We start from the raw sequence: 27036 nt of genomic DNA on the forward strand, positions 1-27036 counted from the left end.
TTTGGGTTTTTGTTTCTTGTGTTTTGTAAAAGGAAATAACAATATTGATTTTAAAAACTGAGAGTCTCTTTAAATATTTTGACAAGCATGACAGCTTTCTGTTTTCTTCTCTTCCTCCCAAAACATGTGTTTGAACTGTAATAAAAATGGGAACATTATTCCCTGAAAATGTCACGGCAGAAATCTTGATGCACAGTGTTGTATCAGTTGTAAATTCCTGCATTTATTTCACATGACAGATTGGCTATACACACACACACACAAATCAGTAAATGTAAATTTGATCACGCTAAATTAACAGATCCAGAGAGTGGCCTTTTCTGCAGTGGCTCCCTGTTTGTGGAATGCTCTCTCCAGGATGGTTTACCTGGCACCTTCATTATATATCTTTAGCTGCCAGGTGAAAACATTCTTCTTCAACCAGGGCTTTGGTTGATTAATATCACACGACATTATAAATGAGGGTTTTTTTGGGGGGGATATTGTTTTGATTTGTTTTTGTTATAACTATTTATTTTGTGCTTTTATCAGGGGGTTTATTGAACCGCCCTGAGATCTTCAGATGAAGGGCAGTATATAAATCTAATTAATATATCAATAACGATTATAATTTTATTATTTATACCCTGTCCATCTGGCAATAATAATATTGAATCGTTTAACAAGGTATCAAACATATCTGTCCCCAGACTTTCCAAAGTGTGACCTTCTAAAGGTGCTCTTTCTAATTGTTGTTTAAAGAGAAATAATGGAAGGGTTTCTTTTCACTACCTTTTTAAAAAGTAGAGGCTCCTAGAGTCAAATAAGTGTTTTTGTGTGTGTCTGTGTGTGTGTGTGTGTGTGTCTGTGTCTGTGTTTTCCACTTCATATCTACAGTATGTGCCCAAAGTTTCACTGATGCTTGATAATTCTAGTTTGTTTGTTTTTTAGCTGCTTCTATACTGTTTTGAAAGGAACCTTATTTGTTTGTTTTGTCTATTTAAGCAACGAGAACAACCCTGTTATAAAACATTATCACATCAAGGAGACAAGCGACATCCCCAGGAGATACTACTTGGCAGAGAAGCATGTTTTTGATTGTATCCCGGAACTGATCACCTATCACCAGCACAATGCAGGAGGTATGTCCAGGCAAGAACAGGAGAAACAGCTTTGAAATGATCTGAAGATGTTGGGATTTTTTAATACATTTTTTAAAGTTGCTCTGTAAATCAAAAGTTCAGTTCAGCTGTTTTTAAACATGAGTGGTTGGTTTGCAGATGCAACAGTGCCTCTGCAGAGTCTTGGTGTCAGCAGTGGGGAGTTTGGATTGCTCTGTTAATTGAACTTAGTTCCCATAATTGAATTCACACAAATTTCAATGGGAAATAAGTTCAACTAACTTATCCAGCCCTGTGTAAATTACCTGTGTTTCTGATTATCTGAATGATTGTAAGTTATACCTTGTCTCTTATATTTGCCACTCTGGGCCCAAACTTTATACTGACAGAGCTTCATAGAACTTCTTTGGGATGTAACTTCTCTATGAATCATAGTCCTAGACATATTCAAACATATTATGTGAAATGTGGCTGTCATCTATCTCCTTAGTCTCCATTAACTCTTGGCTCCATGGCTCATCTCTTTTCCACCCCTTCCAACAATCAGCAGTCAGTGTCACCTTTTCCTCCAATTCATGTATACATATTTCCCATCATGCAGGTCTTGTTACTCGTTTGAGGTATGCTGTTTGCTCCTGGAGAGAAAAGGCTCCTGTTACTGCGGGCCTAAGCTATGGTGAGGAGACTGCATTGACTTGATTGTGTTTTTATTCTTCAGTTATATTCATTTGGCATAATGGTTCCACTTGTCTAAATGACATGTGCTATGACTCTATAGAAGTTAATGTTGCATCCATTTTTACTGAGAACAGGCTCACATCAATGAATGGATCAAGTAGAAACGTACTTTTAGCAAAAACAACAGAACCTCATAGTATCTTAAATACTAAGGGTGAAATTCAATGGAACGCTAAGGAGATTGTTCCATCAGTGTAAACATTTCTGCTTGTCCAATAGAACAATTTCCCCTTTCCTCTATCTGTATTCTGTTTTGAGGTCTCCCTGAATGCCCCCCCAAGCAGATTTGGGGAGTGCATGGGGGCAACGGGGGGGGGCGAGCGTTTAAAACAAAATGTGTATGATGGTGCAGTCTAATGGGGAACTGATGAATTACTATAAGAAACTAACCACGTTCCATTATTATCAAGATTAAATTGTCAAAATTTGAATGAAACTTCTCAAACCCTTAAAAACTATTATCATAGCTGGGGGTATTGTAAAAGGCCTAGTACTGCTGCACTCCTTTTCTTCCATAAAGCACTACACAGGCTTGAAAGTGTTCTTCTGCTGCCTTATCCTAGGAAAATGGATGATTAATCCTCAGGAACTGACATTTGACCAGGAGATTGGCCTTGGCCAGTTTGGGGTGGTTCATCTTGGTTACTGGCTGGGCCGGATGAAAGTGGCCATAAAAACCATTCGCACAGGAGCCATGTCAGAAGAAGACTTCATTGAGGAGGCCCAAGTCATGATGTAAGCAATCCTGCCAAGGTCCAATACCAGTCAAGGTCCATTACATTGTGTCAAGCCTTTAGAATGATGCCAGGTGAACCCAATGTTGTGTAAAACAGAGACACCATTTCCTAGTATATGAATTGAACAGCAGCATGACTTTTTATCTCTTAGTGCAACCTTCACTAATGTCCAGTTTTGGACAATCTCTATAACCAGAATTAAAATGTACCGAACGTTGTGCTTCAAATACAGGCTGAAAAGTTGTGGGACATATGAGTGCTTTGTAAGGTTCTCTTTGTCCCCTTTACTTTGGTGGAATTGGTCTTTACTGGAACAATAAGAGCTAATCACTGAATTTCATTTTTTATCTATGTGCAGACATATGCACAAATAAATATTAATGAAGTCATGATGCTTGGAGGCTACTTAGTGCAGTCCTATATATTTACTCAGAAATTTGATGGGAGTTATTTCCAGTCCCAGCTAAGGCTATAATTTCAGCCTGAGTTTCTGGTTGATGATGGATCTTTATGTTGTCCTTTTAAACACTGGGCAGTTCTAGAGGGATAAGGAATATAAAGCTGGCATACAGCAGGCTATTTTTACAGCAGTTTTTGCTTGGCTCAGTGATTCTTCTTTTTACGATTCTATGAATTTTTGCTTTTGTTTTGAGATAATATTTCTCTAGACACGACAACAAACATGAAAAATGTGGCATCAATTGTTTTAAAGCTTCAAGAAAATATTTTCGATTTTAAAAAGCAGCAATTTGAATCAATATGAAGATGGGGTAAAATGCTGTTTCCACTGGGACTTTTGATGCTGCACAATCTCTCCTAAGATTGGAAATGAAAGATTGACTTTGATGTCACTGGTGCTATACTCAAAGGAAAGGCATAATTTTCGCTTTTTATAGCTCCTTCAATAAAAATCCCTATTGTATTAATATCTGATGCTTATTTTCATAAAGACACAAAGCAAGCTCAGGTTGTTGGGGAAACTGCATGAGCATTTATTATACACATTCTGAAGTATTTAAATGCATTGTGTATGTGAAGAGTATTTAAACTACATTCAGCAAGGCTGTTGCTTGAACAGAAAATAGTGGAAATGTCAATTACATTTTGTTTATATGTCCAAGCAGTGCAGAATCCATCTTACTTTTCAAGAGATTCATACAATGATGAGAGAAATATAACACGAACTTTTCCAGGACCCACAATTTGTGTGTATACCATTCCTGGGTCTGGTTTTCTTCTTTCACATTGATTTTCTTGCTCTTTTCTTAAATTTCCGGTTGAATATGCCCATATATCAGCTTCTGCAAAGGACTTCACATGACTACACTGATTTCTCCTCCTATATCAACAGGAAGCTCTCCCACCCCAAATTAGTCCAGCTGCATGGGGTATGCATGCAACAAGCTCCTATGTGCCTAGTGTTTGAATTCATGGAGCATGGATGTTTGGCTGATTATCTAAAGAGGCAGCGAGGGAGTTTCTCAAAGGAAGAGCTGCTTGGAATGTGCCAAGATGTGTGTGAAGGAATGTCTTATCTGGAACAAGCGTCTGTCATCCACAGAGACTTGGTATGTCTGGGTCATGTCCGTCTGTACCGCTTGTAAAGAAATTAGTAAAAGGTAAAGGGACCCCTGACCGTTAGGTCCAGTCGTGGCCGACTCTGGGGTTGCAGTGCTCATCTCGCTCTATAGGCCAAGGGAGCTGGCGTACAGCTTCCGGGTCATGTGGCCAGCATGACTAAGCCGCTTCTGGCGAGCCAGAGCAGCGCACGGAAACGCCGTTTACCTTCCCACCAGAGCGGTACCTATTTATCTACTTTGACGTGCTTTCGAACTGCTAGGTTGGCAGGAGCAGGGACTGAGCAACGGGAGCTCACTCCATCGCGGGGATTCGAACCGCCGACCTTCTGATCGGCAAGTCCTAGGTTCTGTGGTTTAACCCACAGTAGCAGCTCTTAAATGAAGAAGGAAGTGAAATTATCACCACTTACAAACCATAATTTAAATAATTAGGACTGTAACAAATATTCTTCCATTTCAGTATGTGAGCCAAAAATAGCGGTTGTGGGGCCATTATAGTTATTTCCTGAAAAATCCTTTTATTGTCAGAATATTTACTCTTTTAGGCGACCCACCCCCCATCTTCAAATGCTATTGTTTCCCTACCTGCTGAGGCTCTGGTCCATTGTCCTTGTCGAGTTTTTCCACAGACTGGCCAGTCACATGGGCGATCCCAGCCAACTGAAAATCGCATGCTAAATGGGATGATATCACATCACTATGTAGCCAATTATATTTTGCTACATGAAGATATTAGTGAGGGAACACAGTCTGCTGAGAATGAGGGCAAACCTACATGGATCAAACATATTCATGAACCCAGCCAATCAGATTTGACCATGTGATTATGTCATTGAGTGAAGAAGACAGACTAATCTGATTAAAAGAGGAGGAGCAAATCTGAGATATGTAAATGAATGTGCAAACATTTTCACAACCTCTGTGGAAAAATGCTCAAAGGTGTCGGATGTACTTTTCAACACAGCTAAAATTGCTCTTGAGAAATAATGTGTTGTTTCAGTTCAGCCCTACTAATACTCTCTTTTTCTCCATTCTACACAGGCTGCTCGGAATTGCTTGGTAGGAGAATTCCAAGTTGTCAAAGTGTCAGATTTTGGAATGTCACGGTAATTTGAACCTTGTATGCATACTGGACAAGTAGAATTCCACTAAAGTTTCCCCCTCCTTTTGAAATGTGTCCAGCAGCTATTTCATTGTTGTGGCAAAATATACATTTAGTCTGGAGCTCATAGTTGTCCTGTTCTTGCTGAAACTTCCTCTAGCTGTTCCCTCCTTTGACAATTTTTTTTTTTTTAATGTGAACTCAAATTGCTGGAGGCACCATTTCTCATGATTTACACACTTGATTTCTTTTGCCCCATTGTCATTTCCAATCAAACAGTTTGAGCCATTGTAAAAACCTATAAAAACTAAGAACAAAGAAAATAATGAGATGCCTCTATCATACCACATTCAATCCTCTGGAAAAGAAATCCCATCAACTGTTAAACCACTGTCATCACCTGCTGTTTTCCAGGCATCATTTCACTAGTTGCTAGCCGGATATGTTCTGTAGTTAACAGGACTGTTGAAATGGTTGGCAGTATCTGATAATATGGAACCAGAGGCAGTGAACCATTTGGATTAGCTTCCAGTCTGGACCAGGACATATTATCCTCTTCACCAGTAATCACGTATTATAAGGAGGATATTATGTTAGCATAGTGCACAGTATTTATTACTATTAATTCAATTTATATACCACCATCACAAGATCTTAGGGTGGTTCACAGAATAAAATCCAAGATATAAACACAAGTAAATAACTCAAACTAAAACAGTAACTCCCCCCCCCAAAAAAACAACCCCCAATACGCACCCACAATATTGTATGAGATCCTGAGAACTGATTCTTATGCTTGCAATGTATGCATTCTGCCATGGAGCTGCAGCCTTTCCCTGTGTACAATGGTGTTTGTGTAATGTGGACCCTGGAATCATTCAAATGGGTTGTGGCCTTAAACACGTTGCTCTGTTTTAGATACGTCCTTGATGATCAGTATACCAGCTCCATGGGCACCAAATTCCCCATCAAATGGTCAGCACCAGAGGTTTTCTCCTATAGTCGGTATAGTACCAAATCTGATGTATGGTCATTCGGTAAGAGCCTTTAATCTCAAAATTCCCATTCACTTAATTACTTCATTACTTCTTCTTGTTAATCCTTTCTAGATAAGAAGTTCCAGCCTCGTCCTCATATCCCTTTTGTGTAAAAAGGCTTACATTATTATTATTTAAATGTAATATGTTTTAAACCATATTTGGCTTAACATTTCCTATAGATGGGGAGGGGGGATTGCAGGCGCCAGCATGGTCTGTGACTTATTATTAATTTGCATAGCATGGTTTGCATAAGAGGATTCTTCTGTCAAGTCATGGCATCATGCTTCTGCGAACCTTTCCGCTTTGCTACCCCTCAATCTTTTCACATTCTCCACTGGGTCATTAAACCATCCTACTGTGACCTGGGTCAAAACACCCTGAGGAATGATAACTAGCCTTTACCTATGAGTGAGCACTTCAACTAAGAGTTTCGTGATTTTGCTTATTCACCAATAAAGGATCCTGGAAGGACATCCCCTAGATTTATAAATGTTTCAAAGTGCTTGTATCATGAAGATGCTTCTTGAGAGCCGGCATTACTTAGCTGATATGAATATGGAATTCCGCTAGAGACAGGGTAGCTCTGTGCTTTTTGCATACAGTTGTCAACTGCAATTAAGAAAATATCCTTTCCATTTTGCCTCTTTATTTTGAATTCACAATTAGTGTTTTGGGTGGTTTGTTTCTAGTCATGCAGAACAGCAACACTTGTTTAAAGTGAGTTTCACAGTTTCGATTTAACTGTGTTTTGATTCAGCAGTTGTGTTTGATTAATTAATTTTGACCCATTTGAAAAGCAAGTTGGCAGACAGATCATAACTCCAGTGAAGAAGTTGCATTGTCTGCAACAAAGAAAATTTTAATAATTTACATGAGATCATTGTGGAGAATCAATGGTAAAGTCCAGAGAGCCAGTGTGGTGTAGTAGTTAGAATGTCAGGATTCTTCTTCTTTGGTGATCACTTGTAGCCGTGTAAGATTGTCTTCCATAAACATGGTCTTAACAGTGAGTCTGTAAGTGACTGTGCAGGCCAATTCTGGATCCACACATCCTTCCACAGTGGGGATATAGGTTTCCTGGCGGGAGTTAATCACAGTATGGATTTGCCAAGTGTGCCTTCCTCTTAGCACGTTTCTCCCTTTTGTCCTGAGTTTGAGCATCTTCAAAGCCCATGACACCTTTGGTAAAGGCTGTTCTCCAATTGGATCTGTGAGGTCAGGGTTGAATTCCCCATTCAGCCATGAAGCTCACTGGGTGACATTGGCCAGTCACTGCCTCTCAGTCTAGTATTCCTATCAGGGTTGTTGTGGAGATTAAACAAGGAGGGAGAGAATCATGCAAGCCACCTCCAATTCCTTGAAAATATGGGATATAAATGCAATCGATCAGTCCTGGCTCCCACACGTAGGCAGAGGCAAACACATAACGTACTGACAATCAGGAAACCAGTGAGACTAGTTCTATTGTAAGCCTCATTTAGTCTCAACATAGGAAGCTGCCTCATTTATGTATTTATTTATCTGAAATTCTGTTCACACTTTTTTCCGAAGGAGCCCAGGGCAGCAAGGACAGCCAGTCTTAAAAATAAATAAATTTCAAAACTGTTAAAAACACCTAAAAAAGATACATTTTAAAACGAGTCAGCAAAGTTTTTCAGCAGGTGGCCGGTCCACTGTCCTTCAGATCTTGTGGGGGAACCGGACGGTACAGTGGTGCCTCGCAAGACAAAATTAATTCGTTCTGCGAGTTTTTTCGTCTAGCGAATTTTTCGTCTTGCGAAGCACGAAATCCCATAGGAATGCATTGAAAATCAATTAATGCGTTCCTATGGTCAAAAAAAGTCCAAACAAAGCCAAATTTGGTACAACAAGTTTATTAACTGCTCTTTAAAGTCACACATACTGTAAAGAGCAGTTCAAAAATTGAAGGAACAATAAATTAAGTTTCTAAACATGACAGAAAAACATTTAAAAATCAACAAAGTGTACCGTACATTTTCTAAGACTCTGGGGGACCACTCGAAGAAGGTTCCTCTTCCACTCTTTGCTTCTTGCTGAAGAACCTGTCCATGGTCTGCTGCTTCATCCGCCTTTTCAGCACCTCCCTGAAAGGCGACATGACCGTCGTATCAAAAGTGTTCACAAGGTCATGTATCACATGCTTGTTAGGGTGGTGCCGCTGTGCAAAAGCCTGCACATCCTTCCACTTCTGGCAAATGTCCCTCAGTTCTTTGGAGGACAGCCATTCCTCAGTTGCTTCCTCCTCTTCCAGCGAGGCCTGCTCCTGCGCAGCCTCTGCCTGCAGTTCGACCAGCTCCTGGGTGGTCAGCTCATGGTCGTGCTCCTCCACCAGCTCGCTGACGTCCTCCTCTGTGACCTCCAGGCCCATGGTCCTCCCCAAGGCAACAATGTCCTGCACCACTGTTGACTCTGGTGTATCAGAGTCACTTGGTGCCACACAGGCTGCGCCAAGCGCAATTCAAATTTCTCTGGCTGATCCCGTCCCAGGCCGTGGTGATCATCTTCAAGCAGGTGACGATGTCGAAGTGGTCCTTCCAGAATTCCCGCAGGGTGATGGTGGTGCAATCAGTCACCTCGAAGCATCGCCTGAAAAGCTCCTTGGTGTAGAGTTTTTTGAAATTGGCGATGACCTGCTGATCCATCGGCTGGAGCAGTGGCGTGGTGTTAGGCGGCAGGAACATGATGCTGATGAAGCTGAACTCCTCCAACAAGTCCTCCTCAAGGCCTTTAGGATGAGCAGGAGCATTGTCCATCAGAAGCAAAGCCTTCAGCGGCAGGTCGTTGTCCAGCAGGTACTGTTTGGCAGCAGGGCCAAAAGCAAAATTGACCCAGTCCACAAACAGCACACGTGTGACCCAAGCCTTGCTGTTGGATCGCCACATGACACTCAGCTGCTCCTTGTCGACCTTGTGTTTCTTGAAGGCCCGTGGGTTCTCCGAGTGGTACACCAGCAGGGGCTTGATCTTCAGGTCGCCGCTTGCGTTGGCACAGAAGAGCAGGGTCAGACGGTCCTTCATGGGCTTGTGGCCAGGCAACTTGGCCTCCTCCTGTGTGATGAAAGTCCTTTTGGGCATCCTCTTCCAAAACAGCCCGGTCTCATCGCAGTTGAAGACCTGCTGTGGAACGTAGCCCTCCGTCTTCACAACCTCCAGGAACTCCGCTGCAAAGTCTTCAGCCGCAGGAACATCAGAACTGGCAGCCTCTCCATGCCTGACCACGCTGTGGATTCCAGATCTTGTCTTGAACCGGTCAAACCAACCTCTGCTTGCCTTGAAGACTTCTGGCTTGCCTGAGGTTCCTGGCTGTTCCCGGACGAGGTCTGCGTGCAAGGCCTTGGCCTTCTCACAAATGACGGCCTCAGTCACTGTGTCCCTTGCACGCTGCTTCTCTTCTAACCAGATGAGCAGCAACTTCTCGACCTCCTCCAGAACAGCTGGGTGGTTCTTCATGATCCTGGTGACTCCCTTGGCTGCATCCGTCGCAAGGATCTTCTCCCTCATCTTCAGGATGGTCCCGAAGGTCGATGGATTCCTGCCGTACTCCCTGGCGAGGTCTGTCACACGCATTCCACCGTCGTGCTTCCGGATGATCTCCTTCATTTCCAGCGTCACCTTTTCCTTCTTCCTCTCGCCGGCCTGTGCAGCAGCAGTCTGCTTGGGTCCCATGGCAGCACAGCTCCTACCTTCGTAAACTCAGAAAAAGAAAAAAAAATCAGTACTCCACTTCCAAAAATTCAAAAGCACCCAGCCACCCACCACACAGAAAATCAAACCCAGAACCAAGTCCTTGAATTCCAAACACCCCAACCCAAAATCCAAAACCCCCCAAAAAAGTTTTAAAAGTTTAACTTACAAAATGGCTGCAAATCACCAAAGTCTTCAAAATCCTCAAATGGCTGCAAAAGAAGTTTTGGAAAAGCTTTAAAAATCACCAAAGTCTTCAAAAACCTCAACTGTTCCCCCAGCCACCCACCCACCACACAGAAATTGCAAACCCCTCCCCAACTGTTGCAAACCCCTCCCCAACTGTTCCCCCAGCCCCTCCCCAACTGTTGCAAACCCCTCCTCAACTGTTCCCCCAGCCAGCCACCACACAGAAATTCAAATCCAGAAAATTTTTTTTAAAAAACCACATGGCCCAATGGTCACAAAAAATCATAAAAATGCAGAAAAAAACCACACAAGCTCCCAGATTCTTGCAAACCTCTCCCCAACACCAAGTCCTTGAATTCCAAACACCCCAACCCAAAATCCAAAAAAAACCAAAAAAGTTTTAAAAGTTTAACTTACCAAATGGATGCAAAAGAAGTTTTGGAAAAGCTTCAAAAATCAGCAAAGTCCTCAAAAACTTCAAAAAAGGCTACCACACCGCATGCTATGTGTTGCTCCTCGAAGTTCAAGTCGCAACTGCACCTCTTCAAGCAATGCACCCTGGGTATTAACGGTTTTACGAAAAAGGAAACAAACTTGCAAGACGTTTTCATCTTGCGAAGCAAGCCCATAGGGAAATTCGTCTTGTGAAGCACCTCAAAAAACGAAAAACTCGTTCGTCTAGCGAGTTTTTCGTCTTACGAGGCATTCGTCTTGCGGGGCACCACTGTATTTTGGAGGGAAAAAATTAAAAAATTCCTATGCCCCACAAATAACCCAGAGATGCATTTCAAATCAAAGGATACATTCACTCATGTAAAAACATGCTGATTCCTGGACTTTCCGCTGGCCGGATTTAGAAGGCGATTGGGCCGGATCTGGCGCCCAGGCCTTAGTTTTCCTACCCATGTTTTAAAACATTCTAAAAACTGTTACAGTTAAAACCATTGTTTCATCCAGTGATCTCAGGGATTATTTCATTTTAGTTGTTGTATTTATATCCCACCTTTTCTTCCAAAGAGCTCAAGGTGGCATATATGATTCTCCCCTCCTTCATTTAATCCCCACAATAACCATGTGAGGTAGGTTATTTGTGGGGCATAGAAATTCGTTCATATTTCCCCCCCCAAAATATAGTCCGCCCCCCCTCACAAGGTCTGAGGACAGTGGACCGGCCGCCTGCTGAAAAAGTTTGCTGACCCCTCGACTAGATTATCCACAGGGTCCCTTCTAACTCTAGGATTCTCTGCTGCCACTGCCATGTGGTAGGAATGGCTATGCACATGTACCTCTCTTCAGTCAGATTTGGGCCACCTTTGCCCTAGAAGAGGATTGCCCAGGGCTCCTCAGTAAACCAAGTAGCCTCCCAGACACAGAAGATGTCTGTGGGAGAAAGGCGGGCCATGACATTAATGTGGATGCGCTCTCTTCCAAAATTATATGTTGCTTGTTTTCTTTCAGGAGTATTGATGTGGGAGGTATTCAGCGAAGGCAAAATGCCTTACGAGAACCGGACCAACGCTGAAGTGGTGGAAGAAATCAGTGCTGGTTTACGTTTGTATAAGCCCAGACTGGCCTCCAATACCATTTACACGCTCATGAGACATTGCTGGAGTGAGGTCAGTCCTAGAACAGGTGCAGATTACTTCATATATGAGAAGAGGGATCAGAATGCCACCTCGTAAAGGGGGATCCGAAACAGCACTGGTCTTTACTTAAGGAGAGCAGAAGTAGTCCTGCTAACACATTTAAACATTCTAAGAAAAATAATATGCAAGTTTAGAATTTTAATTGGTCAAAAATTCTGGAAAATCTGTCATGTTAGGGTGGGGTTATCCCACTGCAGGTGTTAACTAGATTACCAATGCCAGGACGTTTGCATTTTCATCAGCAATATAATTCTCGTAAGCTTTAACATACTTGTCAGATTAAAATTAAGAATGTTGATGATGACGTAGGGCCACAATCAGACGAAACCTTTTTCACGTATTTACCAGCTCATGGGGCCCTCTGCCATATTCTGCACCTAGCCTTTTCTTCCTGGTGAGAGGAAGCTTTGCCTGGTACCAGAAGAAAAAGGGCTCACTGCACAGAAACGGAACTGGGCTGGCTTGTCACATATGAGCTGCTGTCTATTGTTTTCACCATCATGTAATGCTTACTAAACAACACTGCAGCTGCTATACTTTTTATATATGCTGGAAGCTGCCCAGAGTGGCTGGAGCAACCCAGTCAGATGGACGGGGTACAAATAAATTATTATTATTATTCCTTCTTAGAAGGTTTTCAGTAAGAATGCTGGCATGTGTTTTTTTTAGCTTATTGTTGATTTTAATTATTTGTTTGAATGTTTTAAAATAGTTGTTTTTAACTGTATTTTCCATGGTAATTTTATTCTTTTTGTAAACCACTTTTGAGTTTTTATTACAATCGGGCAGTATAGAAATCCGGCAAAAAATAATTAATTAATTAATTGCTTTTCTGGTTGTTACTGGCCTTTACAATATGGTCTTCAGTGTTGTTTTTTTATGTTGTCCCTTCAGAAGCAAGAGGACAGACCCCCCTTCTCTACCCTGCTCTACCAGCTCAACGAAATATCTGAATCTGATCTTTAACTAAAGATGAAAGGAAGCTGCTTCTTAATTAAAAAAGAAAAAAGATATGAAAGGCAGGACCATGTTTAGCACGCCTTGTTCAGATGTATTCATTCACCTTGAAGTAGCTGACCTGGGACAGAAATAGCAACAGGAATCCTGGCTATTTAAAAGTCCTACACAAACTGAGAAAACAGATAATGCAAGATGCTTTCAGGGTTGTGTCTAATTATCTGTTCAGTGAGGATCCAGGAGTCTATCTTCTGTTTCACATGGTGATACCGATATTGAAGATGATGAACTGTCATTGCTTTATGGAGCTGACACTCTTTTTTTAATTGAAAAATGACTCATTTCAAGGGGAACTGAAGTATGACTTTCGTCCTCCAAGCCTGCTTGAAGCTGAATGGGAATATTAAGCTATTCATAAACAAATGTTTTGACAGCAAATTCAAAACACAATCTTCTTGCAAAATAAATTGCATGGATTAACATAGGATGCAGCAGGGACAGGTGGGACTCGTTACTGCATCTTGTACATTGGGAAAGTTAAGAATGGACTGCTTGCTTTGAAGCTCTGGAGTATAAACTATAGGATTCTGCTACTTGTTTATTTTCACTTTTTACATAATGTGTTGAAAGAAAGGGTGGGGGATATATATCTTCAGCAGGGTTAGCTAATATACAAATATTGTATAATATATTCTTTCACTATCAACTGTTTAAAAACTGTTGTTACAAGAAACATGGGTTAAAAAAAAATGTGAGCACCTCAGGTGGCAAGTGTTGAATGCTATTAATGACAGCAAATTGTTACTTTATTTTACATGAGAGAAATATAAATATATGATAGATAATGTACATTATATTGTACTTCCACCTTAGTTGTCAAAATTTCTTGAACTGGCCCTTTACCTGCTTACCCATTTCCAATGGTCAATTACAATGTACATTATTATAAAATACCCTGATGGACTGCTCTCCATTCGAGGATGACTTTGAACTGATTGTATTGTATTAGAATAGTATAGCTATTTAAGAGTTTTTGTACATTGTTATTGCTGTGATTATGTTTTTGTATTGTGTTTCATTGTATAAATTTTGCTAGCCTCTTTGACCATTTTCAGTTTGTAAAACTAGAGATTCTTTTAGAAAAATGCTGGAAAATAAATAATAACGGAAATATGGAATATGTAGATGAGATGAGAAAACTATTACAAACTGTTGGAGAGTAATATGTCCTGTTGTCTTCCATGTAAATACTGTCATTACAAAAAGTTTCAATGCACAGGTTCACATTTAACAAATCTTATATATAAAGGAGAGTTCTATTGGATATTGGTGGTTGGCCCCAAAACAGGAACTTTAAAGCAAATGTCCTGATCTGGCAAGAATGTCACTGTATATGCCAGGCCATAGGCAAACTCTGGCCCTCCAGATGTTTGTGACTACTATTCCCATCATCCCTGACCACTGGTCCTGTTAGCTAGGGATGATGGGAATTGTGGTCCCAAACATCTGGAGGGCCAGAGTCTGCCTATGCTTGGTAAACGCAGCCTACATGTCTTCCTTGTGTTAATGTCCGTAGTCCAGACACATCTCATCCAGGCTCTACTTAACTGACTGAATGTATTTCTGGTGCAAGGCTGTACATCTGCATCCAGGACCACAATCGTTGCATAAGACCATTGCAGCTAAATCAAGGCCCAGGCTGTATCCTATGGAAGAGAGACTTTGCTGCAGAGTTATCTTTGACAGTGTTAAAAACTCAGTAAAAAACTGAGATATGAAAGCTAGAAGCTAAATGGCACCTTAAACCTAGCTTATGGGCGCAACAATTGCATTTCAGAGTTGTACCCTCAATGTACAACTCAGGACTTGCTTGTCCTCGGTGTAAAGGAATTGTAATAATCTGATACTGTACATAGTTTTTCATAAAAGTCTTGCTGTTACACATTTTTTGAAATCGTTTTGGAGTAGTAAATATAAGAGCACCTTGTGTCAAACATTTTGTTAATCATTACCAAACAAAATAATAATAAAACATCAGAAAAATCCAAGATTAGCCATATTCAGAGTAGAATTAATAGCTGTGACTAAATTATATACATTAATCTAAATACATTAAAAGTACATTAAACAAGGCCACTTAAAACCTAAACAAAACATGTTGGGTTTAAAACCAAACAAAAAAGCCCAGTTGAACTTGGTTGTGATTTACAGGCAGATCCGATCAGGGTTGAAAACAGTTTTTTCCTAAATTGTTCCCAAATTGCTTCTTTTGTTTTTTATATATTGCATTTTATTGTATTACAATTTGAATTCCTTAAAATTATACTCTTCTTAAGCCCTGCAAAATTCCTCTTGAGGTTTAATTTCTCCCTTTTGCCCTTTCATGCCTTAATTTCCCCTCTCCTACACTGCCTTCTTTCTTGCCCTTAGCTTCTGTACCTGGTCTTGTGAATATTTTTGGAGTGCTTTTATTTGGCTGCCTTTTCATTTTCACTTGAATGATTCATTTTTACTTGAATGATTCATTTTCACTTGATTTCCTTTTCACTTGTTTTTTATTGGGATGCCTTTTCATTTTCACACACTTATGGGTGTGTGATTTATTCTCTCCCCCCCCCTTCTTTTAGGGGAAATAAGGGTGGAAATAAGAAGCAGACACCTGACAACCTAGGGCTGGCTGAATGCTCCACAGGCGAGGCTTAAACTGCTTGCCTCTCCCCACTCTTTTTGGAGCCTCCTGCTCCTCTCTTCAGCCCTTAAGATGAGAGAGAAACGCCGAGGCCAACAGGCAGGCACTCACTCTTCCTCACAGCAAGCAAGCTGACACGCAATTGCTGCTCATGCCGCCGATTTCTGTCGTTCTCCCCTCCTTCCCCGAGTCTGCCTACAGAATTTGCTCCAGCAGCGGAGCCCATTCCTCCAGCAGTTTCAAGGAGGACGGGCTTTGCGGAAGGGGGGTGGTTTCACAACCCGCGAAACTCCAGTCGCCTGTCGTTAACAGGTGCAGTTACTGCCTGACAGGGGGACACGGTCGATGCACGCTGCGGAGGCGTGCAGGGTGGAGGTTGCGCGGGGGGGGGGGCAGGTTTCTTTCTCGCGCCCAGGGGGTGGGGGGCGATGAGCACAAGAGCTCAGGAAGCGCGCAAGCTGTAGCCATTTCCTGCTCTTTGTGCGTGTGTGTGAAAAGGAGGGAGGGGGAGAGAGAGGGAGCCTGTCTGCCTAGGACTGTGTGTGTGTGTGTGTGTGTGTGACACGAACAGATCCGAGGAGGAGGAGGAGGCCGAGGCTGTGGCGGCGAAGGTGGAGACTGCCGAGTGGTGGCAGCAGCGGCGCCTCAGCATCTCTGCCTCCTCCGTTGCCCGCCGCTCGCTGCTGCATCCCGCGCAGAGCCCAGCCGCAGAGGCCGGCAGCATCCTCGCTTCCAAGGCCAGGTAAAAAAAGAACCACACACACCGGAGGATCCCGCCACCCGCAGCCGGGGATCCTGGGGGCGCGACGATGGCATCCCGGCGCGCGCGGCTGGGGGAGCCGCTGTCGAGCACGAGGCGGAGCGGCCACGACTAAGGCGGCGGCGGCGGGGTGGGAAGATGCCTCTTGGCGCGCCGCTTTCTCGGCTTTAGCGAAGGGTCTGCGGCCCGGAGGACGAGAGACGGGGGTGGGTGGGTGGGTGGGGGTTGCATTTATATATATATATATAAGGACGCAGGTGCGGGGTCGTTTTCCTCCCGGCGACAGAAACGGCGGACCTTCGTCAACATCCAGCGCCCGCCCCTGCCCGCAATTCATTCATCTCCTGCTCGCTTCGGCCGCCGACCGTGGCGGAAGGAGGTGATGGTGGTTTGATGTGGGGGGAAATCTGGGCAGGAGGGGTCTCCCCCCCCGCCAAGCCTGGGAGCCCGTTACCTCCCAAGGGCCGAATATGACAGCTTTGCTTGAAGGGCGTTGAACCATGAGACTGCAAAGCTCTGCCATGATTCAAACGGGTTTGCAACAGGCTTCTGGCAAGACCCCGGGCTCTCCTCCCCCGCCCGTATATTTTTATTTTTGCATTGCGGGGGGGGGGGTGTCACTTGCTTGGATGCATTTCAAAGCATGGATGCAGGCCTGGCGGTGTGTGTGTGTGTGTCGCAGGTGGCCAGGTACCGAAAGAAATTGGGCCCAGCTTGGGTTCCGAAGGATTTTCCAAGAGATCTCCCAGAATGCCTAGAGCTACCTGGGATATTTCAAGGCCTCCTTGTTTATTATAGAGCACCAAGCAAGTTCCGTGTGATTGGTTTGTTTCCTACGGTGGGGGGGGGGTAGGGATGGAAAAAATTGTGGTGGTTCCCAGGATTCTCTGCAAAAAATGAAATGCTTATTCTGTCTTTCTTAATGAGCACATAGGGTTTAATTAAGCAGTGGCTTCCAGGATCAAATCGTAGCTTGTCATTCCCTTGCACAGTTGGTCAGTAATTTAGTCATTAGGTGGTTGTGGGGTTGTTGTTGTTGCTTTTGTTGTTTATTTCTGTCTTTTTGGTTGGGAAATTAAAGGTGTGGTGCATAGGCAGAGATAGATCAGGGTGTGGGAGGCGAATGGAAAATGCTCAAAGGGAAATGATGTGGATTGACAGCAAGCATGCACATTGTCAAAACTGGAAAAATAAAATAAAAAAGATGATAAAGTGGTAGAGGTGAAGGTGCAAATAAACATAGTTGAAAAAACAATGCTGCAGATCATACTGAAATAAGCAGTTGGAGCCAATGGGATATGTGGTCTTTAACTTTGTATAATTGGAGGTACTGTAATTCACTCAAAATATATTTTGGTTTGGGCAATAATAAATCAAGCTTGATTTTTTAAAAATTCTTTTCCTGTCCTGTGTCATGTACACTCATATCTGCATTCCATCCTTGAGAATACATTTAAACAATGTTATACAGAAGCATTTGTCTGAGTCAAACTTTTGAACCCACAAGGTGTGAGTGGGTTGGAAATGAATTAGCTAGTTTATAGGGCCAAGAAGGTCCCAGATGACAGGAGAGGAATTGGTTTTGCAGAGAATTGCTGCACAAGTCACAGCTGAGATCTGTGAGGGGAGAAAACATGAGAAGGGCAAATAGAAGTGGGTGAGTTCTGATGGAGCTTCTCTGGACTCTTTTTCCCATATGTGCCTAGTGGGAGTTAAATGTAAATAAATAAATAAAAGAACAAACCAGAATTTGAAGTTGCAGCTGAAAAGGATATTGTTGGTGATTCAGAGGGGGCCTCTGAGCCATCTGTTGCTGTCATTGTGGTGGCTGGGGCTGTTGGGTTTCACATCAAAATAATCTTAAGTAATGAGGTTGAACTGACCTGCAGGAAATGGAAAGGAAGGCAAGCTGTGATCAGGTGTTATTTGTTGTATTAGACAGTGAACTGCACCTCAGGATGTGTAGAGGATTTTTGGTTGCTGAAATGTAAGTAATCATCTGGCTCCAACTATTTTAAAACCAAGCTTTGCTCAACACAGCAGTTCTCAGAGTGAGAGATGCACCTCTTCACAGAAGTCATCTAGGAAACAGCCCCTACCAACCTACCTACCAACGAACTAACCACACTCTCCTAAATGAGTGTTTTAGAAGTCTCCCTGTGGTGTCATTGTGTGCATTTCTGCATATATTCTAGATCATCTGTTTTTCTTACAATTGTTTTCCTGCAAACCTTCTCATTCCCCAACCTCATTTTAGCTTTTTATTTTATTTTATTTATTATGTGTACCTCACTTTCCCACTCCCCAAAGGCAGCTTACAGTCATTTAAAATCCAAACAAGAGTTAAATGCTATTTCTGAAAGTTGGAAGATCTTTTGCAGTGGCTTCTGGTGCTATGTTGGAAACTGCAGCCAGAATGGGAAGTTAGATACACCACAGTACCCATGGAGAAGAAGCTGGGTATGCGCCTGGAGCTGTTCTGACATAATAAGTAACTCTGGTTAGATGGAAATGGAAACTTCTGTATTCCTTGTGGCCACCCGAGAAGAGAGGGAGCTGGAGGAGTGTGCAAGCTCAAGGCTTGTGCACTTAATGCTAAATCATAGTTTAGTGTCCCATCCAAATGCAGTCATTGGGTCTTCCATTTCAACTTGTATTAGATATGTATATTCTAACATTTCAGCTATGAGAAGAAGGGGGAGTGTCCCTTTAGGGGTGTAACAAGGAATTGTCTATTTGTCTCCGTCTCTACCGCCTTATATTCCTGGGAAGGAAAGAAAGGAGTCATCACAGGGAAAACATCAATGCATGAGGCAGATAGTTCTGGGTGATTTCAACATAAAAGCTAAGGTGACTTTGTCTGGTGTAGTTCAGGAATTCATGGCCTGCATGACAATCATGGACCTGTCTTAGATTATATCTCAGCCAGTGCATGTTGCAGAACTCACAATGGATCTTGCCTTCTGTCTGGAACAGATGATAATGTCATTACTTGATCAGGTTTGACCTGTAAGCTTCCCAGGGGTCTGGGATGGTTTTGATGCTCCATCCTTGCTGGCTGATTGAACCAGAGGGACCTGGACTGTCAGCGCTGGCCATCTGCAGAGTCCTATATACTCCTATATACTTGTAGGAGCTTAGAGTAATTAAGTGATAGGCTCCACGGCTAGAGCACAGGGTGTCAGACAACTTGTAGCCAAAATGACCTAATACAGGTAAGAACTCACTTGATGTCTTGGCCTTTGATGGTGATAATAGTGAACAAATCCTATGTGTCCATCACCATTGTGATATAGCGTTGTCCACCTCAGTGTCGTCCAACAGAGCTGTTTTGTGTGGTGAGGGGTGTCCTGTGTGGGGGCTTCATGAAACAGACCTTGGAACCCATAGAAGCCCACTAGGAAGAACTAGCAGTGCATGAGCTACTGTAATGTGTTTCACATAGGGCTGCCTTTGAATCTGTTTCAGAAACTTCAGCTGATGTAGAGCATAGCCATCTGGTTATTTGCAGGTGGTCAGCACATGCTACCTTGATTGGGTTGCCAGTGCATTTTTGGACCCATGTTAAAGTACTGGTTATTACCTTTAAAGCCCGGGACTGTTTGGAGCCAATCAAGTTATTTAAAGGATCACTTGAAGCCATATGGTCTTCCCCACAGCTTAAGAACTCAGAGGGCTGACTTCAGTGCCTGCCTGTAAAGTCAGTTTGACTGATGAGCAAATGTATATAACCTGAAATTATGGAATGCAGTTCCGTAGTGATTAGGCAGACCCCCATCTCACACGTTGTTTTTTTTTAAAGTTTTTGATAGAGGGGGACATGAATGAGTTAACTGGGTTAAGGCTGAGTTAAAATTTATGCTGGTGATTTTAACATTATTATTTATTGTTGCTGACTTTTAAAAGGTTTTTTGGAATGTGTTTGCATTTTAAAATACTGTATGAGAAGGTACTATGTGGACACTCTCAGAAAGTGTAGTACAGTATATGTCCCTTAAATAAATAACTAATGTTACGCTTTGTAGACAACAGTGAAAGAGGGCATTTTCAAATAATTTGGTGGATGTTTCATTAGCTTAGCTTGTTGTTACAGAGCAGAATTTTATTTCATAAGAATTAATGTGTGCTTATAGGAAGTGCTTTAATTGCATAGCTTCCATGTCCTGGCTTAGTGTAAATATATAGCTATCCATCAAAGCGACAGGTATTTCTACAACACCACTAGGACCCCCTAATAGTTCTTCTTGGTATAAAGTGTTTAGAAAAGCAGTATCCCAGTGGAGTACAGTGATAGCATAGGGACATATGGTGGGAATGAATGTCATACATTAATTCATAGAATTGAGCAAATGAGATGAGAACTGGTATTAAAAATGAAAAATTTTGAACTATTGAAAACTAATGAAAACTATTAAAACTATTGAAAACTTTAGGCTGATGGTAGTTCAGTAAATGTGTGCCTCAATTACATTTTTTAGCTTCTTTGCAGTATTCCTGCTGGTTCCCATTAGACCAATGGTCTTCCACACGTGGGTCAGAAGAACCCATGAGTTGGCCATAGTCTGACCTATGGTCACAGCAGGAACTCTACCACCATAGCAATATATTATGTAAAATCAAAAATTGGATCTCTAAGCTCCTTGGGCTAATGATATATAACAGATGGGACAGCTGACCCAACTCATTTTTCAATATTAATTATTTCTGTGAAATATGTGTCAGTTTGGAATATGTGGTATTTACTTTATTCAGAATGCACACATTTTGATAATTTAATTAGAATGTTTTGCTTACATCCAATTAACTATTACTTAGAGGACAGGATTCAACAAATGAGTCCCATCACCAGAAGGTCTGCACAAGGACTTATGCATGTGCAACAGGGCTTCTCCCCCTCCCTCCCCTGCAGACCCCCTGCAATTGGCTTATGGGGGGAGGTTGTTTGCAAGAACCCCCTGGAGCAGCTCATGGAGAAGAGAGGGGATCAGTCCGTCTAGCAAGCCGAATTGCTTGTCCTGATAGAACAATCACATTAGTGCTCCACTGAATTCCTCCCAGAGTCAATCCATTGAAATTAATGGATATAACTTAGTCATAGCTATTAATTCATCAAGTCTACTCTGAATATGGCTAATCTTGGATTAGAGATGGAAAGGCCTGAAAAAGGAATCGGGGGGGGGGAGGAATGTCCCACCCAGGCCTTACTTTTGTGGTTTTTTCTTAATCATTCTCAAACAAAATAATATTTTTTTAACAAAATATTTGAGACAAGGTGCTCATATATATACTAATCCAAAACGATTTCAAAAAATGTGTAACAGCAAGACTTTTATGGAAAACTATGTACAGTATCAGATTATTACAATTCCTTTACACCGAGGACAAGCAAGTCCTGAGTTGTACATTGAGGGTACAACTTTGAAATGCAAGAGCAAGATATAGTTCCACCTCTTTGAGGGCAATGCCATTGTTGTGCCCTGTGAGTTCCAAACCTAGACGCCAGGCCAAGGAATGGCCTGAGTGGGTGCAGCTGCACTGAAACTGAGAGAATAACAGAAAGCCTTCCCTGAACCTTCTCTATATAACCTTCCGTGATTCAACACAAGAATCAGGAGCACCTTTGCTGTTATAGGCTCCCCATATGAGCTTACCTATGGCTTGAGGTTTACTGGGGTGGTCCTTCCAGTGCTTCCAACCCTGAGTGAAATTTGGGGTTCTATGACCTGCCAGAAGGCCTTCCCAGTAACAACATCACAGCTGTGGAACACAGTCCCCAGACTTTGCCATCAGTTGTATAGGCCTTTAATATGTGTTATGTGTTAATATGTGTTAATTATGGGAGAATCCAGGGCTTGCCTGCAGAGTGGAAGGAAAGGAGGACCTTTTTCTGCTTCCTCACTTCCAGCCACTCTCTGAAGCATGGAGAAGAGACACTTTCAAGAATATTAGGGGGGTGGGCAGGGTATGCATGGCTTCGTTTTTTGCAGTCTTCACATGAGGACTAGACCATGTGAAAAATGAACATAATATTTTAGCTGCCGTTCATTCATTTTCAGCTTTGTATTCTTGTTATTAAAGAAGTGTGCCTAGACATTCTGTTGTTGCGCCCATAACCTAGGGTTAAGGTGCCGTTTAGCTCCTAGCTTTCATATCTCAGTTTCTAACACTGTGGCAGAGACGCCCACCTTGAGTGTCCAGTTTGCAAACCTAAGACTTAAGTGTCCTTCCATGATCCCACTCCAAGGAGGGGTCGCCTCTCTCCACAGGCAGGATCAGTGAATGTGAGTGAGGCGACACCGAGCAAAAGGGATGGAGGGAAGGAGGGGAAAGGCGACTGCGTATTCCTAGCCCTGCATGGAAGCACCATCACAGCCTGAGCCAGAGCTGCTTCTTCCCGGCCACCTCCTCTCCCGGCACTAATAATAATAAACGTGCCACTCCTCTTGCTGCCCACCAGGCAGTTACCCCAGATGGCCAGCTGGGGGGGGGGAGGCGCCTCTGCTCAGAGTTTCACACCCACCCCCTTCACTTCTCATCCAACACCCAAGCAGTCTTTTCGAAGCAAGCAGGGGAGCAGGACTCAGGTGACTCTGAGGCCAGAAAAGAAAGACACTTCTCCACTTCTCCAAGACCGGCTCATGCGCAAAGGAAGGGACCAGAAACCTTGCCTTGGTTGTGCCTGAGCGGTTCCCACACGTGGAATGTGACTTGTGAATGGAGAGTTTCGAACTGTCCCTATAACATTTCCTTTGGCATATAAAATGGTATTGTATTTCTCAGGCTCATGACTGATGCTCAGGTTGAGAAGGGCTATTCCTTAGGTCAGAATTGCTAAGTGACAGTTTTGATTGCTAGCGGTTTACTGGGAGGCAGTTTTGTGTTGTTGTTTTGCAGTGTGTGTGTGTGTGTGTGTGTTGGTTGACCTGCTTGAGTTTATCTGTTTTGCAGGTAGCATTTTGATGATTACCTGCTGTTCAAATGTCTTCTAGTAGTTTGACTCTTTGACTATCTTCTTCAGTCACAACTTTGTTTTTTGGAATTCTGCAGTGTTGAAGATGGAGCCGTTCTAAGTTGATTTCTGAATCATATGCTCCTTGTTAAACATGGAGGAGCTATTCTTTTGATCTGCGTAGGATGGTGACTGCACATTTATGAAAGCAATTGCCCCAGACCAATTGAGTAGTTTTCCCATGTTCATCATGGAACAAGTGCTTCCAGACAGCACAAGGTCATCCTCCTCTAGTGATAATTTTGCCTAGGGAGTTGCTGGTTTAGGCTGGCTTTGTGATGTCTGGAAATACTTAAATTCTCTTTTTAGGTCCTCTGTGAAGAACAGAAGGCATTGCACAGAAAATAATTTTTAAGAAAGGGGGGCGGATCACTTAAGATTTTTTGGAGATAGTGTCTTCTGTGCTTCATCATGTAATTTGAAGCAGAGTATGTGCTGTGTGAAAGGTCAAAAGTCTCCTTGTGTTTTTTGGGGGGGGTGTGTGGAAAAAAGTCCCTTCTTTCAAGTTAGCTGATGCAATCCACTTCTAGTGTAGAAAGTATGTACAGTAGTTATCTGTTGAGAGCTTGGTGCTGTAACAGTAGTCGGTCAGGCATGACAGCGCAGGAAGTATTGCACCTATACATGAACCACAAAGAGTACAGTTTATATCCCTCCCACCCCATCCTGTTTTCTCTTTTGAACACTCGCTTTGTCAGCTCTGTTCCATATAAACCCACGAGGCACAGATGGCTTCTGTTGGCTAATACCCCCTGCTGACCTTTTGAGGATCACTGACCCAGTGACCCCATTGCAGTATCACTGGAAAAAAGAAGGAACTATTTGGCTTTTATGGCTGTGGAGATGATGACAGCGGCGGCACTAAGTAGCAGATGTTCTTGGCTCATGTGGGAAAGCTTGATAATTCTGCCATTATAGCAACAAAAATCTCTCCTTAAAATCATGAATTGAAAAGGAAAAGACATGAGATTAGTGTGTAAGCTTTTTCAAGTTGAATCAATGGTAGGTAGGGTTGTTAACATTTCAGCATGCCAGGGACCAAGCCAGAAAAAAACCCCTGGCAATTCTAATTATGCAGAATATGCATATATTTTGCTTCGCTGTTCTCATTTAAATATTTTTGTCTGTTTGGGGGGAATGATATCAATGAACAATTGTGCTGCTTTAGAGGGGAATAGTACATCCTTTCCCCTTTCCATATTACAGCCAAACTTTTGTAAGAAGCAATATTTGAGTGATAACAATACTCAGCCATGTTGTAAGCAAGGCTTTCTAGCTTCAGACCTGCCCTAGCTTCCTTTACTTTCAACAACATTTTCACACAGAGACTCTGCTAGTGAAACTTCCGCCCTCAAAGAAAACAGCATCTCAAAGCAACCAGCAGTGACAGGAGCAGCCATGCCTGCTGAACCTCCCCATGTCATGAAGCCGTTAAACGCACATGTAGTCTCCTTCATTTCATGAGCACATGCACAAGGAAATATGTGGAGCAGAAGCACAGCATGAAATCTGCTATGTGGAATAGAGTTTGCACTGAAGATATTTTGCTTTCTAACACGGTTTTGTAAAGATAAACTTGGGCTGCTGTCCTAAGCCCACTTACCTGGGAGTAAGCGCTCTAAATGCAATAAGATTTCTAAGTGGAAATGATAAGGATTGCATTGTTAGTCATGTATCTTATGCCCAGAAGGCAAAGGGACTATTATAAATAGGCTGCAGACATTATGTAACATGGAATGATCCAGCAACTTCAAGAAATTTGTTGTTATTGTTTTCTAAGCTTCTCTGCATGACTAAAACAATTAATGTTCATGTCAGAAAGAGATGCTCTTGTCCACATGCAACATTCCAGTTCTGAGACCAATGGCCACTTTCTGAGGCACTCCAGCCCTCTTCTCCAGCTGCTGAACACTTCAAAATGCTAAGCGTTATCACATATCAGGCACCTTAAATAGGACTTTCACATCACCTCACATCACCTGGCAGGGAAACCTCAATGCCAGGTTTGCACATTTATCAGTAGGTGTGAAGCAGCCCTGAGATGCACAGAATAAAAATGTGACAGAATCGAACTGTGGGATATAACCTCATTTCATGCAAGACTGCAGTGAGATAAACAAGAGGCATTCACTTCAATACCTCTGAGGGAATATTATTATAATGTGTGCATTCCTCAAGAGGATTGCTACTCCGCCTACCTTTGGGCTTGCTCCCAGGGGCAACCAAATGCAAGCTCTTGGGTTCTATGAATGTGTAAGGAGTTTCAGTTCAGCTCCTTCAAAATGAGAATAGTTGGTGTGACCCATATTTCTTCCTTCTGGAAACCTTTCCTTGTAAATCACTGACCACAAAGCCTAGGCAGGCAGCTGCTTTGCTGTGACAGCTGTTTATCACACTTGCCATAAGGACCTTTTCAGAATTACCTCATCTGATTGTTGTGTCCATCTGTTGTCGCTTCCATACTTGAGATTGTAACACGCGTTAAATAACAGAGCCTTGACGAACACTACAGTTTTGCAGGGCCTACTGGTCCACAGATAAATAAAGATAAATAGACATCCATAAGTCCTTGTACCCTGATACAAGGGGAGGAAACACATTTCTCCACTAGACATACACACCTTTGCACATCTCCCCCCCCCCCAACTCCTCATTCAGTAGACTTCAGAGAATGTAGTTTGTCCTCTAAAGAATCAATTAGTTGTTTGATCCAATCTAAAATGCCCCATGGGAATGTAAAGATAATTCAACAGTTGTATAGTGTGCTCGGATGAATTATCAGAATTTTACAGACTCAGGAATAATAATTAGTTTATTCAGCAATGTCGGCCTCTGGGTTATATTGACAGAGGCCAAACTTAATTGATAAAACCTCATAAACAGAAGTAGAAGAGGCATTTATTTTATTGAGTAATAATGCCAGTGTATCTGCTGCACTGAATCTGCACATGTTCTCTTAAGGTTGTGTTTCCTTTGCAGATATAACCACACTTTCCCACCACTCTGCAGGCGCTTGTGCAAGTGCTGTAGACATTTGTTGGTTGTTTCCTTTTTCTGATGTGAAAAATAACAAAGTACACAGAATATTAAAAGAAGCACATGAACATTCCAGTTGAATTAACTGGATAAGTAGAAGCTATTGAAAGATGCTGCAAAATAAGGGAAATGTTTTCTGGGTGTCACTTGTGAAAGTGTAATCATTGAGGACTTCTGACAAACGGTTGGTTTCTCCATACTCAGGGGACTCCGTAGTAACATGAAATTATAAAGTTTGTACATTTTTAAAAAGCAGAGCAGAGTTCCCAGAGTGTTATTCGGGACTGTTTGTGTATGGAAATAGTTTAAGACAGTGAGGCAATGCTTCTTAAAGCGGCTGCACCACAGTAATGGTGTGCTGTTGCCCATAGCATGGTAACCGCATTACAAGGTTACTATTGCACAAATGGCATGCAGAAGGTAGTCACAAGATCTTTAGATACACAAGGTACTGGAATGCTACAAATTATCCTTGTACCTCTCATCTGTGTCTCTTTTATCTTTCTCAAGACGAAAACATTTTATCTACCTGCCCACTATATGATTGTGGTGTAGCCTTGTCTTAACTGCTTGTGTATGTGAATCAAATCAAGTCAACGTGGTTTTCCTAATGATCTCAACGATCCACATATGGGCTACCAGCAGGCTATCTTAATGCTATCTTATGGCAGTTTCCCTTTGGAAATGCAGCCATGCAGCTTTGTCCTATGCAGGTTAACTCAGCAGTATATGGTGTGTTGTTGGCCTGG

At 42.4% G+C, this 27036-nt stretch overlaps 2 protein-coding genes and 1 long non-coding RNA gene across 6 annotated transcripts in view; 2 read left to right on the plus strand and 1 right to left on the minus strand.

The window, feature by feature from the left end:
- ITK (IL2 inducible T cell kinase) overlaps window positions 1-14114 on the plus strand; it is a 33654-nt gene extending 19540 nt beyond the window's left edge. Inside the window, exons 10-17 of the mRNA XM_053377108.1 lie at window positions 985-1121; window positions 1702-1776; window positions 2402-2573; window positions 3927-4143; window positions 5197-5261; window positions 6176-6294; window positions 11649-11806; window positions 12731-14114. Coding sequence (XP_053233083.1) covers window positions 985-1121; window positions 1702-1776; window positions 2402-2573; window positions 3927-4143; window positions 5197-5261; window positions 6176-6294; window positions 11649-11806; window positions 12731-12802 — 1015 coding nt within the window. The 3' untranslated portion in view covers window positions 12803-14114. The remainder of the gene's footprint in view (window positions 1-984; window positions 1122-1701; window positions 1777-2401; window positions 2574-3926; window positions 4144-5196; window positions 5262-6175; window positions 6295-11648; window positions 11807-12730) is intronic.
- On the minus strand, window positions 8156-9749 carry LOC128408010 (uncharacterized). Its single transcript, XR_008328953.1, has 2 exons — window positions 9504-9749; window positions 8156-8590 (listed from the first exon to the last, which is right to left on the minus strand). It is a non-coding gene; the product is annotated as an uncharacterized LOC128408010 (long non-coding RNA).
- A 1834-nt stretch (window positions 14115-15948) lies between the features above and the next one.
- Window positions 15949-27036, plus strand: part of CYFIP2 (cytoplasmic FMR1 interacting protein 2) — a 61581-nt gene continuing 50493 nt past the window's right edge. For 2 of the 4 annotated variants that reach the window (XM_053377113.1, XM_053377111.1), the window contains exon 1: window positions 15949-16224. The gene's annotated coding sequence lies outside the window, so the exon portion shown is untranslated. Of the gene's footprint in view, window positions 16225-16507; window positions 16622-27036 lie in introns of those variants that run through there. The other 2 variants (XM_053377109.1, XM_053377110.1) reach the window with 2 other exon arrangements.

Source organism: Podarcis raffonei, chromosome 2, assembly GCF_027172205.1.
Source record: "Podarcis raffonei isolate rPodRaf1 chromosome 2, rPodRaf1.pri, whole genome shotgun sequence".
NCBI lineage: Eukaryota > Metazoa > Chordata > Lepidosauria > Squamata > Lacertidae > Podarcis > Podarcis raffonei.